The following is a 16,379-nucleotide window of genomic DNA, read 5'->3' as shown; positions in this document are numbered from 1 at the left end:
TCCCCTGGAAGGGGAGAGTCCTGTGAATGAGAGGGTATATGATATGTGGTGGTCCAAACCTTATTTTGGGTGCAGGGGGCACTTCCTTATTCAAATCTCCTTTGAAATACAGACCTCGGGGAAGCCCTGCGAATAGAAGCTCTTGGCATCAGAACCGGTATTTGGACCGGGCATCACTTTATGTCACCTTGCAGGACACCTTCTCTAGAGCATGGGGATGTGTCCTTTGGGGTGGTCCAAAGATTATTTTGGGGTGCAGTTCGGCTCCAGTGTCTGCTTGTGTGATTGTCCTAGGGGCACTGCAGTTTGGAGCGGCTGGCACCAGAACCGTGCTTTGGACCAGGATACAGCATATTTCCCCTCGAAGGGGAGAGTCCTGTGAATGTGGGGGTATATGATATGTGGTGGTCCAGACCTTATTTTGGGGTTCAGAGCTTTCCAACTCACTCTCCTTAGTGTTTCCGAATGACTACATGAATAAGTAACGAATAAGGAATCAATAAGGAAGTGCGAATAAGGAACCAACTTCAGCCTCCTGAGTCAAAGGCTCTCTGACACTCAGCCATCCAGGACACTATACTGGGTACCCTTTTCTTACATAAATTAGTAAGGGGTGCTGCATGATGTGAAAAGTTGGGAATGAATGTTCTGTAAAATCCGCATGTCCTCCCTTTTTTTTTAGTAACCGAGATAGACCAATTGATGATTGCATCAGCTTTTACAGTGTGAGGTACAATCTTCCCCCTCCCAATCTAATGGGCCAAGTCAGGGGTGTCGAACATGCGGCCCAGGGGGCTGGATCAGGCCCCCCAGAGGGCTTCTTTCAGGCCCACAGTGGAACTGGCTGTCTTCTGCTGCTGCTTCCAGTTATGCTGCTGCTGTGTCATCATAGGTTTGCAGCTTACAGATACACACCTGAACAGCATACTCAAGATTGCAAAAGCACAGACATTTTGATGCAATAATTCAGAGCAAGAGGTGTCAGTTATCGGACACTGTTAAATAAACAAAATATTGCAAGAGTGCTGATGTTTTAAGCATGTTTTTATTTTAAGTTTTAGAAACCCTGTGTTTGTGTCCTTTATAAAGTTTATAACTCTGCTACCTAGCATTACATTTCATGACACATGGCTTGGCCCAACAACGTCTCATTTGTATCAGACCTGTCCCTCATAACAAATGGGTTTGATACCCCTGGCTGAAGTAAACCGCAGAGCTATTGGCAATTTGACATTTTGAAGGCTTAATCGTTAATCCTGCCTCTTGAATTCTCTTTAATACCAATCTTAGATGGTGCAAATGTTATGACCAAGATGAGCTTCTCACTGCAATGTCATCCTGATAGCTCCCTGCAAAATCTAGTCCCTGCAACACCTTATCCATTAATCTCTGGAACACTTTACTAGATGAGTTAAATCTGAATGGAAGCAAGAAAAGGATGTTCTGTCTTTGGCTCTTTCTGTTAACGGTAACTGCCAAAACCTGGAGGTAAGATCCAAGGTGGTAATATATTCAGCATTCGCAATCCTTTCCAAGACTTCCTCTATATATGGTGATGGATATTGATCAGTTTTATACAATTGATTTAACCTTCTCTAATCCACAAAGAAGCAATATTCGGGGGGTCTCCTTCATGCAGCTTCTTTTTAGAGACTATCACAAGATTACTACTCCACTCAGAAGTACTAGTTCAATAACTCCTATCTCAAGCATTTTCTGTATCTCCTGCCTCACTACCTCCCTCATTGGCTCTCTAATGGGATATGGATTGCACCTAATCGGTGGATACTTGTCTGTAGCTAAGTCATGGGTAATCAAATCAATCCTCCCTGGATCATTCATAAACAGGGCTGCAAAATTCTGTAGCCCCTCCTTCAGTTGCATTTGCTATTCTGCTATTAAAGCCTCACTAATAGGAATCTCTCCCAGCCCCTCCTTCCTTGCAGTCTCTGCCACTGAATCAGAGAAGGCAAAATCCTCCTCAGTCCAACCTTCTATCGACAATTGCTGTACCTCCTGCCTCACAATTTTTAAAAATCGATTAATGTGAGCCAATGAAATCCCTCTTTTGGGGTCTTCCACTTGATAATGTCCATTACCACCAACGCTCCCTCTAAGCTGTGGTGTCTTGTGAGCAATAATTCTACTTTGTGAGCAACTGGCATTAAAGTTGTGAGCAACTTATTTGTCTACTGCATAAATCAGTTTGTTCTGGAGCCATCCTTCCTAAGCTAAGACAAAAATGTGTGAGCTGGAGCCTAAAAAACAGAGCTAGCTCGCACTAACTCAGCTTAGAGGGAATACTGATTACCACAGCTTTTTATCACTTTGAATAGCCCACTCCATCTCAGATCTAATTTCCCCATTCTTTCTGGTTTCAATAGCAGGGCCAGATCTCCCTCCTGTAGCTCCCTAGGCCTGGCAGACCTATCGTAATAACACTTCTGCTTTTGCCTAGTTTCTGCCATTGCTTTATGAGCTATTTGTCTTAAACTCTGCAAAACCCTTTGTAGGTTTGCAAAATACTCTGTGGCTGACTGGGGTGTCTCTAGGGCCCAAATACCTTCCCAATTCACCCTTAGCAGCTCTAGAACTCCAGGCAATTTCCTCCTGAACACCAATTCATTGGGTGAGTAGCCTCCCAACAAGGCTACTCACTAACACAGGTAGGAACTCATCCCAATTCCTTTGATGCTCTGTACAAAAAACTTTCAACATGTGGGTGAGAGTCCCTCCCCATTTTTCGACCTACCCATGTGACTGCGGATGATAAGCCACACAATCTTTGAGTTACTCCTGCTAGCTCATACAGCTTCTGCATTACTTACTTACAAACACAGTGCCCTGATTTGACATTACTACTCTGGGAAACCCATATGAAGCACAAAATTCTAACACAGCTTTGGCAACACTCATGGCATCAGCCATCTTCAAAGGCATGTGTCAGGTTCCACAGCCAACAACGGAGAACACGCTTATCAGAAAGGTTATACTTTATTGCAGAGCTATAGAGGCATTAACATAGTCACTGTTAAGAATGGCAATGTTCCTATAAGCATAATGGGATATAGGGTATACGTATGCACCCCCCTTTCCATAAGCCAATTAGCCAGGCTCTCGTGCACGGGAGAAGGGTCCCCAGGCCGTTAGAGGCCGCATCTGGGAACAGAAAGCGCTCCCATGGTTCCAGGCATCCCAGACACTACACCAGCAACCTGCAAGGTCATTGATAAGCAAGCAGCATAGAAGCAAAAATAAAGAAGCAGCATCTGGCCCACAGAGGAAGAGAATGAATCCCCCCCCACCATGGCAGCATAGCTGACATTCTGCCCCCTCGAAACTCAGCTTCTCCCACCCATCCCGGGAGATCTCCCTGTCAGTCTGGGAGAGGTCTCGGTTTGTCCGGGAACTCCCTGTGGAATTTCCGTAACAGCTTAGGGGCACTAATATCCCCTACTTCCACCCATTTGAGGTGCTGGGGTCCGAAATCAAGCCATTCCAACAGATAAAACAACCGACGACGTTTCACTTTAGAGTCCAATATCTTGGAGATTTCATAATGTTCCTCTCCCTCAAGCATAATAGGAGGGGGTACAGGATGTGATGGTCGCCAGGGGCTTGATCCAGAATCCCTTTTCAGGAGGCTGAAATGAAACACAGAATGCAAATTCCTCAAATTCTTAGGAAGATCTAGATCCACTGCCACATCATTAATCACTCTTTTCACCTTGAAGGGACCAAGGTATTTCCAACCCAGTTTCTACTAGATTGCAAGATTTTAATGTTTTTAGTTGACACATACACTGAATCCCCAGGCTGCAGAACCCAACCCTCCACCCTTCTCTTGTCAGCCTGAGTCTTGTAAGCCTCCTTAGCCACATGTAATGTTTTACAAAGGAGTGGCCATGAGTCTTTCAAATGTTGGCACCAGTGAGCGGCATCCCCCGACCCCAAGTTACTTAGCCCCTCCAAAAAGGGCACCAGGGGACTGTCGTAGCCATATAATGCCTTAAAGGGGGACAGCTCAGTGGACGAGTGGCAAGTGTTGTTGTAACAAAATTCGGCTAGGGGTAGCAAGTCCACCCAATCATCTTGTTGATAATTGGTGAAACAGCGAAGATATTGTTCCAACGTCTGGTTAACCTGTTCTGTTTGTCCATCAGTCTCTGGGTGGTAAGCACTGCTCATGGCCCGTTCAACCCCCAAGAGTTTCAGAAGCTCCTCCCAAAACCGGGAGACAAATTGAGCCCCCCTGTCAGATATCACCTTGGAAGGGAGCATATGCAGGTGCACCACGTTCAACATGGCTTTGGCCAGGGCCTTCGCTGTGGGCAGGGACATAAACAGGACAAAGTGAGCCTGTTTAGAAAACAAATCCACAACCACCCAAATGACAGTCATAGATTTACTGGGAGGCAGGTCCATAATAAAGTCCATGGAAATCACCTCCCACGACCTGCTAGGAGTTGGGTGTGGTTGCAGTAAGCCAGGGGGTTTCCCCGGCCGGGGTTTACTCATGGCACAGACTTGGCATGACTTGACAAATGAAGACAAATCCTTCCGCATTTGCGGCCACCAGAATTGTCGCTGCAGAAGCTGCAGGGACTTCACGAAGCTGGAATGTCCCAATAACTTAGAACCGTGCACAGCTTACAAAACTTCCCCCCTGAGGGAGAGGGGCACAAACAATTTGTGGCCGTGGTACCAGCAGCCGTCAGATCTCAGTTCAAAGTCCCCTTCAGCATCTATCACTGCCTTGTTGCCCTCCGTGAAGGCAGAGGCAAATTTGCTGTGCCAAGTATAAAATCTTCAAAGACATAGCTACTGGGAAACAAGTTGTCCTATCAATGATTACCAAAATAATTTTTTTTCTGGACTTAGAGGGTACAAAAGGCCCTTGAATGTCAATTCGAATTTTAGAAAAGGGAGTTTGAACCACTGGCATTTTTCCTAAGGGGGCCATAGTTCTCTGGGGATCTTCCAAGTCTTCTGTCTGTACTAATTGTTAGTGCTGCAACTGCAAAGGTGAAAGTCTTGCCAAATATTCCTTATCTCTTTTCTGCAGTTCCATATGCCTAGTTTTCATGTCTATCTCGAACTGCGACACACTTCCCCTTGAGGAGGCATCATTGTCTTTACACTCCTCTGGAGTTAGGCCAGTGTCCAATACCTTCTCAGAGGAATACCTTTGAATGGGCTTTTCGTGTTGAAGAATTTCTCTTGGTCCCACTGAGGATAAAACTGGATCCATGTTGTATGATGCCACCTCAAACAAATTCATAGATCAACACTCCAGATAATGGAATTAGCTATAGATGGCTAATTCCGGGATACTTTTTGACTATAGGGGGAAAAGATATAAAATTGATTCAATCTTTAAAATAGAAAACTTTCTAGAGAAAAATGGAGAGGACCTAGGTTGGCATAGGGAAGAAGAAGAAGAAAGTGAGATGGACTCTGAGATGGAAGAGAATAAAGAGGAACAAGAAATGGAAAAAGAGAAAGCCCCAACTAATAGAAAAGAGAAAAAGAAAAGGTCAGGTGCAACAGCATTCCAGATGTTGACTAGATATCAATGTAGAAGTAAAGTAAAGGAAGACAAAAAAAGAAATGGCACAAATTAAAAAATCAAGAATTCTCTCTATAAACGTAAACGGATTAAATAGTCCCAATAAAAGAAGGAAAATTTTCCACCAAACTATAAAATTACAAGCAAACATAATATGTTATCAAGAAACACATATTAAAAAAGAGGATGTTAAGTATTTACAAAATTCTAAACTAGGTCAACATTTTGTAGCAGCCAACGATAAGAAAAAAAATGGAGTGGTCATTTATGCTAAAAACTATTTAAACCCAGAATTAATTAATAGCGCGAAAGATGGGAGAATGATAGCCATTAAAATTGTAAGACAAGGAGTAGAAACACTAATTATAAATATTTATGCACCAAATCAAAACCAAGAAAGCTTTTATGAAGAATTTAAAAAAGTCTTATCATTAAAAGTTTACAAAAATATATGCATTATTGGTGACTTTAATGCGGTATTTGATCCTATAGTGGATAGGAAAAAACAAGGGAAGAGAAAAACGGGACTGGAATGATCAAGAATTTTCCTACAATTGGCTGAAGAGTTTAATTTGTTAGATGCCTGGAGAACAAGGAATATAGGAAAACAAGACCTTCATGGTCTCGTATAGATATGGCCTGGATAAGTCTTAATATGTTGGGCGAGCTAGTGGAGGCTGAAATCTTACCTAAAACATTCGCCGATCATAATCCAATATTATTTGCATTTAAAGAGATTAGAGGGAAAAATAGATGGACTTTAATACAAGATTACTTAAAGATGCTAAATTTGTGGAAAAAACCAAAACGGAAATACAAGAGTTCTTTAAAAGAAATATTCAACCTGATATGTCAATGAATATAATATGGGTATCCTTTAAGGCATTTATTAGAGGATGGTTTATAAACCAAGAGGCTTGGAAAAGAAAACAGAAAAAACAATTATATAGCCAAATAAGTAAACAAATTCAAGAACAAGAGGACAACTTGAAAACATCTAAAAATACAGAAGAAGCGATAACTAATTTAAAGTTACTCCAGCACAAAATGAACTTACTGTTAACACAGGAAATAGCAAGGAATATAGAATATACTAAACTCTACCTTTTTGAACATGCAAACAAACCATCAAGGTGGTTAGCATATAGGCTTAGGAAAGAAAGAGAAAAACTAACAATATTATCACTGAGAGACGATAAAGAGGAGGATAAATATTCAAATCAAGAGTTAAAAGCTATAGTGGGAAATTTTATCAAAAGTTATACAAAGAGATGAAAATCCTGAAGCAATTAAGAAATATTTATTAGAGAGAAACGATGTAAAATTTGACAATAATCAAAAGGATATTTTGAATGAGAAAATTACTATCTGTGAATTGGTGGAGGCAATGAAAAAACAAAAAAACAAAAAAGCGCCAGGACCAGATGGACTGCCAATAGAATTTTATAAAATATCCGAGGAACAGATTATACTCCCATTAAAAGAAGTTATGCAGAAGGTTGGACAATTAGGTAAACTCATGGAATCAAGCAATAATTACATTAATACCAAAACCAGATATGGAGAAAAATCAAGTTAAAAACTATAGACCCATATCCCTGTTAAATACAGATTATAAGACTTTTGCAAACATATTAGCAAATAGATTGAAAAAAGTATTAGTTCAGATGATACATCAAGATCAAACTGGATTTTTGCCAAAAAGGTATATGAAAAATAATATTAGGACAATTATTAATGTGTTAGAATTTTATGAATGCCACCCACAAAAACAGTTAGTGTTAATGTTTTTTGACACGGAAAAAGCATTCAATAACCTATCTTGGGAATTTCTAATACAGAAATTGAATACTTGTGATAGTGGAAGAAACTTTCTGACGATGATAAAAGCTATTTATAAAGAACAATTTTCTCAGATTTTGGTAAATGGAGAGCTGACAATAGAAATTCAGAAAGGAACAAGACAAGGTTGTCCATTGTTATTTATTTTTGCGTTAGAAACATTAAATGAACAAGTGAGGCAGAACCAAGGTATTGAAGGACTCAAAATAAAAGGACAAGAATATAAGCTACAAGCATTTGCAGACAACCTCCTGTTTATCCTGGAAAATCCTAAAAATTCGATTACACAACTATTAAAGGTAATAAATGAGTACGGACAAGCGGCTGGTCTAAAAATTAATTATAAGAAAACTAAGCTGTTGATTAAAAATTGCACTCCAACTATAATTAAAGAAATCCAAGGGATCACGTCAATGGAAGTCGTAAAAAACGTTAAATATCTAGGTATTATTATGACAAATAGAAACAGTAACTTAATAGAAGATAATTATAATAAACTCTTGGAAGAAATAAAGAAAGACCTAACTAAATGGAAGGACATACATCTTTCATTTATGGGTAAGATCGCTACGATAAAAATTAATATTTTGCCCAGATTTTTGTTTTTGGTACAGAATGTCCCAATATTAAAAAGAACGTAATTTTTCATGGACTTGGACAAGATAGTTGGGAAGTTTATTTGGCATTCAAAAAAATCCAGGATAAAACTGAAAACTTTGCAAGACAAAAAGGAAAGAGGAGGCTGCAGTCTGCCTAACTGGAATTTGTATTATCAAGCGGCCAGTCTAGGATGGATTAAAGATTGGATTGAAATAAAAAATAATAGAGTTTTGTCCTGGGAAGGCCATGACTTGAGTATGGGTTGGCATGCGTATACCTGGTACGGTAAAGATAAGATCCACTCCAACTTTAAGAATCATTTATTAAGAGGTGCATTAAGTAATGGAATAAAAGAAAAATTCTATTATAAAACTCCTAAATGGGTTTCTCCTTTGGAAGCTTTTGTTAAATTGACACTTATTACAAAGTTTAATAAAGAATCTTATGAAGTATTGTTAGATAAAGCTAATAAATTAAAAACAGAAGAAACACTCTCTAAGAAATATGATATTAAACTGACCTGGTGGGAAAGTATACAATTAAGAACTATATATAATTGTCAGCAAGCTGCCAAAGAGTTCTGCATCTGTCTGAAGTTCATTCCTTGATTCGCCCCCCCCCCCATGTATGGTTGTATGCAACTGCGCATGTCTATTGTAACTCTAAAGCGCACACTGTCTTGTCTCATGCATTCCTTTCCCTGTACGCTACTGCTGCTTTGAACTATTGTAATCTGCAAGGTCACAGGTGGTGCTTCGCTTAGTCTATAATGAACTGGAGTGTGAGAGAAATATAATTGTTTATCGTTTAGAAAGCCGTTGTTTCTCAGGCTTTGGAAGCGAGTCTGACAGCCTACCCGCGCGAGTGGGAACCAAGACTATTGGTTATAGTTTTTATGAATCTGCTTTATTATACTTTGTTCTGGTAGTTTTGGTTATTCTAAACAATACCCGTGTTCCAGCATCTTCATAGCTTCAATAAATATTACTTTGCTACAAACGTATATTCGATTGATAGCTGTGGATCTGACAATAATAAAGATTTGTTAACTGGTTTTTATGAAGAGAAAAATGGACTGGACAAAATTTGGCTTTCATCAAGTGACAAAATGATTCATAAATTATATAACTTTTTACTAGAAGACTATATGGTAGATGACCTTGTTAGACCCAATATACTAGCCTGGATGAGAGATTTAGGACATGGAATTGAAATGGATGATTGGTTTAAAATTTGGAAAAGAACCAAAAGTATGAGGGCGATCTCATTTAGAGAAAATGTGTTTAAAATACTGCATAGGTGGTACTGGCCCCCTGAAATAATTGCACAATGCTTCCCAAATTGTTCAAGTAATTGTTGGAAATCTAGAAATAACGTTGGCTCCTTTTTTCATATGGGGTGGAGATGCGGTAAAATTCAAAAATACTGGAAGAAAATCCAGAAAATAATAAGAGAGGTATTGCAAGTAGAGCTGCCACTTAATCTGGAAATTTATGTGTTAAACATGGTCCCAAATGAGTGTGACTATAATGAAACATACGTGATAATACATATTCTGACAGCAGCAAGGATCCTTTGGGCCAAATATTGGAAATCGGACAAAATACCCCATAGGGACGAATTAATATATAAAATACTGGAAGTAGCTGAAATTGATAAATTGAATGTAATATTATGCGGGAAAGATGAGAGTGTATTTGAAAAAAGGTGGTCGGGAATGTATGAGTGGTTAGAGAAAGAGCGAAAAAAACCCAGACTTTAAAGCATATTTAAAATTTTGTATATGTTTATTTTCTTGTGAAATAAATAAATAAATAAATAATATAACAGTAGACTTATACAATTGTGCCTCACTTCTACATTAAGTAGGATAATGGATTGTAAATGTATAAACCCATAAATAAAAAGTTTTAAGAAATGAGTAAATAGTCAAGAGTGAGAGTCAATTAAGTAATCATTATATCATCAAACTTTTAAACTTTGTATTTGTAACATTGTTAATTTATATTGTCATTGATGGTGAGTGATTTCAAAATTTAAAAATATGATCTAACATTGTATTGTATTGTAAATTTCCCTTTTTGAAATAAAAATTATCTTACTAAATAGTAAAAAACCCCAACAACACTCCAAATAAGTGATCCGCTGACTTCCCAGTTGACAAGTCATTTCCAGCCTTCTTTCTTGTTAACTGGGAAGGCATCAGATTGCTTATTTGGCAGTAATGATCACTTGTCCTACAGTGGTGGGACTGTTGAATTGCTTCTTCTATAGCAGCAAGCTCTGAAATAAAATATTACCTTGAATTACATTTATACAGGAGCTAGCTATTTAGATAGGACTGTTCCCTTCATATTTTTTGTTACTTTGATTCTGTATTTGATTGCTTATATATGAATTTGAATGAATTTTGTAAATACCTATAAGGTGATTATACTTGTTTACTATATTGCACACAATATATATTTTCATTAAATATTGCATATTTTGTATGTTTATACACAGTGCTTTCTATTATTTTGTACTTAGTCCATCATGGTTCCTGTTTTGTTGATGTATGTATTATGACAGCCAGTTTGGTGTAGTGGTTAAGAGTAGTGGACTCTAATCTGGAGAACCGGGTTCGAATCCCATTCTTCCACATGAAGCCAGCTGGGTGACCTTGGGTCAGTTGCAGCTCTTTCAGAACTCTCTCAGCCCCCCAAATAAGTCTAGCTCACCGCAAAAGAGCTAGAACTTAAGGCTACCTGGCAATCTTTGGATCTCCTGGCTATACTACACATAATGCCATACAGTAATTATTAATTATTATTGTATGTGTTGTCGTAATCTCATTTCATTGTTTTATACTTACGTAACACCTCTTCTGTGTTGTTTAACATTCCATGTCTAATCATCAGTGCTTTGTTTCAGATTATTGTAACCCTAGTTCTATGGCATCGCTTATCAGATGTCTCATCCTATTCTATGCATTGTTTTACACTGTGTCAGTGAGAAAGGTGGGCTATAAATAAAAAAGGAAAATAAGAATGACCTTTCTTTTATTTTTTTCATTAGCAGAATATCAGACTCATACCAAGAGAACAACATCAGCCAGAAGTCACAAAAGAAGCAAATTTATTCACAGACCATTTCATAGCAGACAGGTCTATCATTGCACTTGGCCATAACAGCAAAATGAAATCTCCAGATAAAGAGGCCTTTGAACTTCAGATATTTTTGGATCAATAACAAAGGACTGCTATCCCCACCGTGTTCCATGTTTGTGTGTCCCCAAAAGCATCTGGTTGGACACTGCTGGAAACCAAGCTGAACTAGATAAGCCTTGATCTGATCCAGGAAAGCAGTTCTCAAGTTTTTTTTTTAATTAATAACACCAGTCACAGTACTGTTCTACAGACTTCTTAGATGCCCCGACCAGTCTCTAAAGACCTCTTTGACTTTCTCATTTCTCAAGGTAAAAATAAATGGATTTAGAAATGGGGTCACTATAGAGGTCAACAGAGCTACCATTTTGTTTAGGTCTGTGGAGTAGTTTTTGTTGGGCCTCACGTAGACGAAAATGGTGGTGCCATACCCAATGATGACCACAGTGAAGTGTGAGGCACAGGTGGAGAAGGCCTTTTGGCGGCCTGTAGCTGAAGGGATCCTCATGATGGTGACGATGATGGCAACGTAGGAGGCCACTGTCACTGTGAAAGAGCTTAAGTCAAAGAGAACGGCAAGAAGGAAATCCCAGAGCTCAATGAGGCGGGTGTCTGAACAGGAAAGCTTGAGCAAAGGTGCATTGTCACAGAAGAAATGGTCAATCTGGTTGGACCGGCAAAAGGACAACCTAGCCCTGAGAGCAGCTGGTGGGATCATGGAAAAGAAGGAGGTTGCCCATGAGCCAAAAGCCAATTGGATGCAGACATGGTTGGTCAGGATGGTTGAGTAGCGGAGGGGGTGGCATATAGCCACGTAGCGGTCGATTGACATTACAGCTATGAGGAGGAACACTGTGGTCCCCAAGGAAAAGTAGAAGTAAAACTGAGCCAAGCATTCCCCAAAGGGGATGGTATCCCTTTCAGCCATTAAGCCCACCAGCATTCTGGGGACCACTGTAGACGTGACCAGCATCTCTGCCACACAGAAATTACACAGGAAAAAGTACATGGGGGTGTGAAGCCGGGAATCAAAACTGATCATCGTCACAATAGAAGCATTCCCAGCGATCATCAGTAGGTAGAGTGCTAGACATGGTGCGAATAGGACTTTCTGTAACTCCCTCGTCATTGAGAAGCCCGTCAGGATGAATTCTGCCAGTTGTGTGTCGTTTCCCATCACCCAGCTTCTCTCTGAAGGACAAGGTAAGCGCATTAGTCTCTACAGGACTGGGAAACGATGATGTCTTAAGCAAGTGACTGAGACCGATCTAGTGTGCTTAGGTAGTATTGCAACCCTGTAAGATATATCAGCAGAATAAACAAAGGGGCAAAGAAGACCATAAATACATAAGCAAGAAAGGAGGAAAGAATGAGAAGAAATCCTAGAAACAAACAAACAAAACATGGTGTATTAATTCATAGGGAAGAATAGTGTGTTTAGGCAGTATGCTCTCCAAACCATTTCGTCCTCCCTCCTCCTCTGCCCATGAGGTGGCTGGGCAGTCCGGAATGGGGGGGGGATTATTTAGTTCGCCATCTGGAGTTCTAATCTATCTATTGGTATTAACACCTTATGTTTTATAGTGATGTTTTTAGTCACTGTTGTATATCACCCAGAGCTCTATGGTAGCAGGGATGGGAGGATTCAGAATTATTATTATTATTATTATTATTATTATTATTATTATAGATTGGATTTATACCCCACCCTTCACTTGGAGTCTCAGAGCGGCTTACAAACCCCTTTCCCTCCCCCTCCCCACAACAGACACCCTGTGAGGTGGGTGGGGCTGAGAGAACTCTGACACAAACTGCTCTTTTTCAAGGATAGCTGTGCCAGAGCTTGTGACTGACCCAAGATCACATCAGCAGGTGCAAGTGGAGGAGTGGGGAATCAAACCCAGTTCTCCCAGATTAGAGTCTGCGCACTTAACCGCTACACCAATATTGAAACCATATAAAATATATTGGCAGAAAGAACGAAAAGGCAAAGGAGATCACAAAAACACAAGCAAAAAAGGACAGAATGAGAACAAAACCTAGAAACTAAAAAAATATGGTTTATTAATTCATAGGCAAGAATAGCAAAGCTGAATATGTAAAAAGAAATGTGCAGAACCCTTTATCCTTATGTCCCAGTGGAATTAAATTTTACCTTTATAGATTGTCCTCCCCATCCCACATGCATATGCTGCTTATTTTTCTTCCCTGTGAATGAGTGATGTTTGGGGGATCTGTGGTTTAAAACCCGACTCCCTCTGCTGACGAAGTACTGGCACAATGCTGTGGTATTTCTGTCAGCATACTCCTTTAAAGCGACATGATGATGAGAGAAATCATTAAACGGTATCCGAAGAAGAATTATTGCGTGTGTGTCAAGTGCTGTCAAGTCACAGACGACTTAGGGCGATCCCACCAAGGGGCTTTCAAGGCAAGTGAGAAGCAGAGGTGGTTGGCCGTTGCAGAGTCTTCCATGGAGGTCTTCCTACTGACCCTGCTTCGCTTCTGAGATCTGACGAGATTGGGCCATGCCATGCTGCCTTCCCTCCCTGAAGAATTCTTAGAAGTGTAATATTCTAGATGAGTCTCCCTGGAAGACCCCAATGAGATCAGGAAGGGTTTCCCTCAACAAATAAGCAAGCTGAAAAAAAATCCAAGTTGGGGGGAAGGGTGACTGCAAGCTCTGCTTGTCCATTTGTGGCCGCTAAGAGGCCGTTATGCAGAGGCAGGCGATGGCAAACCTCCTCTGTTTGTCTCTTGCCTTGAAAATGAGACAGAGTCCCTATCAATCGGCTGTGACTTGTTGGCATTTCATGCACAAACAAAATCTCAAGCAACTATGGCCTGTGCTTCTTTCCCATTTGTGGTCATGTCTGTAGTCATCGCCATGTGGGCAGGGATGGGAAAGGGTTCTGAAATATGGGTGGCTGTTTCCCAGGACTGTACCATCCTACCTTTCCCCCTTTTTACTTTTAGCTGATTTTGAAACAAACACTCATCAAAGTTTATTGGTGTGTATAGTGGTGGTGCATTTTCACCGAACTGGCGTTATTCTGGAAATCATAGCAAAAACCACTCCTGAGATGAGAATAATACCCCTCTCTACAGAAAACATGCAAGGATAAAGTACCCGTATAAGGAGAAGAAGATATTTCTTTTTTAAATACTGTGTCTAATCATTAGGTGTCTCCTGCGGCCAGATCATAGCTCCTCAAATTCAGAAAAATTAGGAAGGATTCAGAGAGGAACAGCATGGAAAGATCAGCTGAGGCAAAGGTGAACGGGCCGGATATCTTAAGAACATAATGTAAGAACATAAGACATAAGAGAAGCCAATGCTGGATCAGGGCAATGGCCCATCCAGTCCAACACTCTGTCACACAGTGGCCAGAAATACCAGGTGCCATCGGGGGAGGTCCATCAGTGGTTAGTCTTGTGAGCAAAAATTCTACTTGGTGAGCGACTAGCATGAAAGTTGTGAGCGAGTGATTTGGCTACTGCATAAATTAGTTTGCTCTGGAGCCATCCCCTTCCTGAGCTAAGACAAAGATGGGTGAGCTGGAGGCGAAAAAACTGTGAGCTGGCTCGCGCTGACTCAGCTTAAAGGGAACACTGGGTTAGTCTACAGATTATTCTGAGATTATTCAAAATATTAAAAGGGATGTGAGAGTAGAAAAGGGAAACAAGCGTGCCTTTCATCCCACAACTGGTTAGCAAAGGAAATTATACATTTAAGCGTTAGGAAGGTAGTTTTAGTTTAATCATGAAAGGAAACTAGAACAGAGGCTCAGAGAAGGAACAAAAGTTCCAAAGAGTTTAAAGAGCCTTCTTCGCTGAAGGTTCTTATTGAAAGGTATGACAGGCACCTGCTGTTTTTAGTGGACAGCAGGCAAATGTTCGGATATTTTTGTAGCACTCTGTTCTCCTAAATGTGGTCCAGGGGCCAATTAAACCAACCTGCACATTGGGTTGCCTGTCTATGTAATAAAGTCATCTGAGGAGCTATTGAGAGTGGAACCTGCATTACATACAAAACCCAAATGCGGTTTGCAGTGTTCAAGTGGTTCACCTGTCGTAATTTTGAAAGCAGTGATCTTTTCCTTTCAAATGAAAATACGGACCACATTTTTTTAAAAAAACCTCAGCTCAATTCAAATTTGGCTGGACCCGAGAAGGCCAGACAAAATTCTGCGGGGTCCGGGTTAAGCCTCCCATGTGGTCATGCCTCCCTTTGCCCCAGAATTCCTTGCATTGAGGCTGACCGAGGGACCAGATGGCTCACAGGATAACTTCCTCTGTACTAATTCTATAGCAGGAGAGTTTTACATCATTACTTACAATGTGTTGAGTCTTCAGAAAGCAGGCCAGATCAGAAGGTGAAGTGGTGCTTCCACTGCCAGAGAAATATGGTGTGGGCTCAAACAGAGAAAGAGCGTTTTCTGCCCATTTAATCTTCTCAGCGCTTCATTTTTTAATTCTCTTGTATCGGCTCTGAAATAGGATAAAAAAACAGACACACATTCAGGAAAAGCCTCTCCATTCTATTCCAGAGCCTGCACTTCAAGAGACATTCTGCAGCTAGTGTGTTTTATCCAGGTTCAAAGTAGTGTATATGAGCAGGAACCTTTATAAGACAATCTGCTTTACCCACACAGGAGACTGAGGAGCTGAAAGACTGGGGAGGGGGGGTCCTTTGTGAGACACAGATGCACAGACAGTCACACTGTCAGCTTGCCGTCTATTTTTAGCAGGAGAAGTTGCCTCTAGGGACAAAAGTCTATTGGATTCTCTGGCTCTGTCCAGGTTTGTTCCTGAGTATGCAGGGACCAAGAGCATGCTAGGTATTATTTGCTCTCTGTGGTCTACATTATTCTTATTGCCCTGACCTGGATAGCTCAGGCTAGCCCAATCTTGTCAGATCTCGGAAGCTGAACAGGGTCACCCTTGGCTAGTATTTGGAAGGGTGACCTCCAAGGAATACCAGGGACATGACACAGAGGCAGGCAATGGCAAATCACCTCTGAAATGTCTCTTGCCTTAAAAACAAGTCTAGCTCGCCACCTAGTGGTGCATAATGCTAAAAGAGCTAGAACTTCTAGCTGCCAGACAATCCTGGCTATTACACACAATGCCATACGATGATAATGATGATGATGATGATGACAATGATGACAATGATAATAATAATAATAATAATCACCACCACCACCATCATCACCATC

General features: G+C 40.5%; 1 protein-coding gene across 1 annotated transcript; it reads right to left on the bottom strand.

Annotated features, from left to right (window-relative positions):
- Window positions 1-11,404: 11,404 nt before the first annotated feature.
- On the bottom strand, window positions 11,405-15,548 carry LOC107122168 (olfactory receptor 6V1-like). Its single transcript, XM_015425194.1, has 2 exons — window positions 15,496-15,548; window positions 11,405-12,348 (listed from the first exon to the last, which is right to left on the bottom strand). Exon 2 carries the CDS (start codon window positions 12,332-12,334, stop codon window positions 11,405-11,407), a length of 930 nt encoding a protein of 309 aa, XP_015280680.1. The 5' UTR covers window positions 12,335-12,348; window positions 15,496-15,548.
- Window positions 15,549-16,379: the final 831 nt, after the last annotated feature.

Source organism: Gekko japonicus, unplaced genomic scaffold (assembly GCF_001447785.1).
Source record: "Gekko japonicus isolate JY-2015 unplaced genomic scaffold, Gekko_japonicus_V1.1 scaffold5986, whole genome shotgun sequence".
Classification (NCBI taxonomy): Eukaryota; Metazoa; Chordata; class Lepidosauria; order Squamata; family Gekkonidae; genus Gekko; species Gekko japonicus.
Note: the sequence above shows the minus strand (reverse complement) of the source record. Positions and strands in the feature narration are given on the sequence as shown.

What these genes read in the sequence shown, in the direction of transcription:
- LOC107122168 (XM_015425194.1), bottom strand. Translation starts at nt 12,334, where the DNA reads ATGGGAAACGACACACAACTGGCAGAATTCATCCTGACGGGCTTCTCA.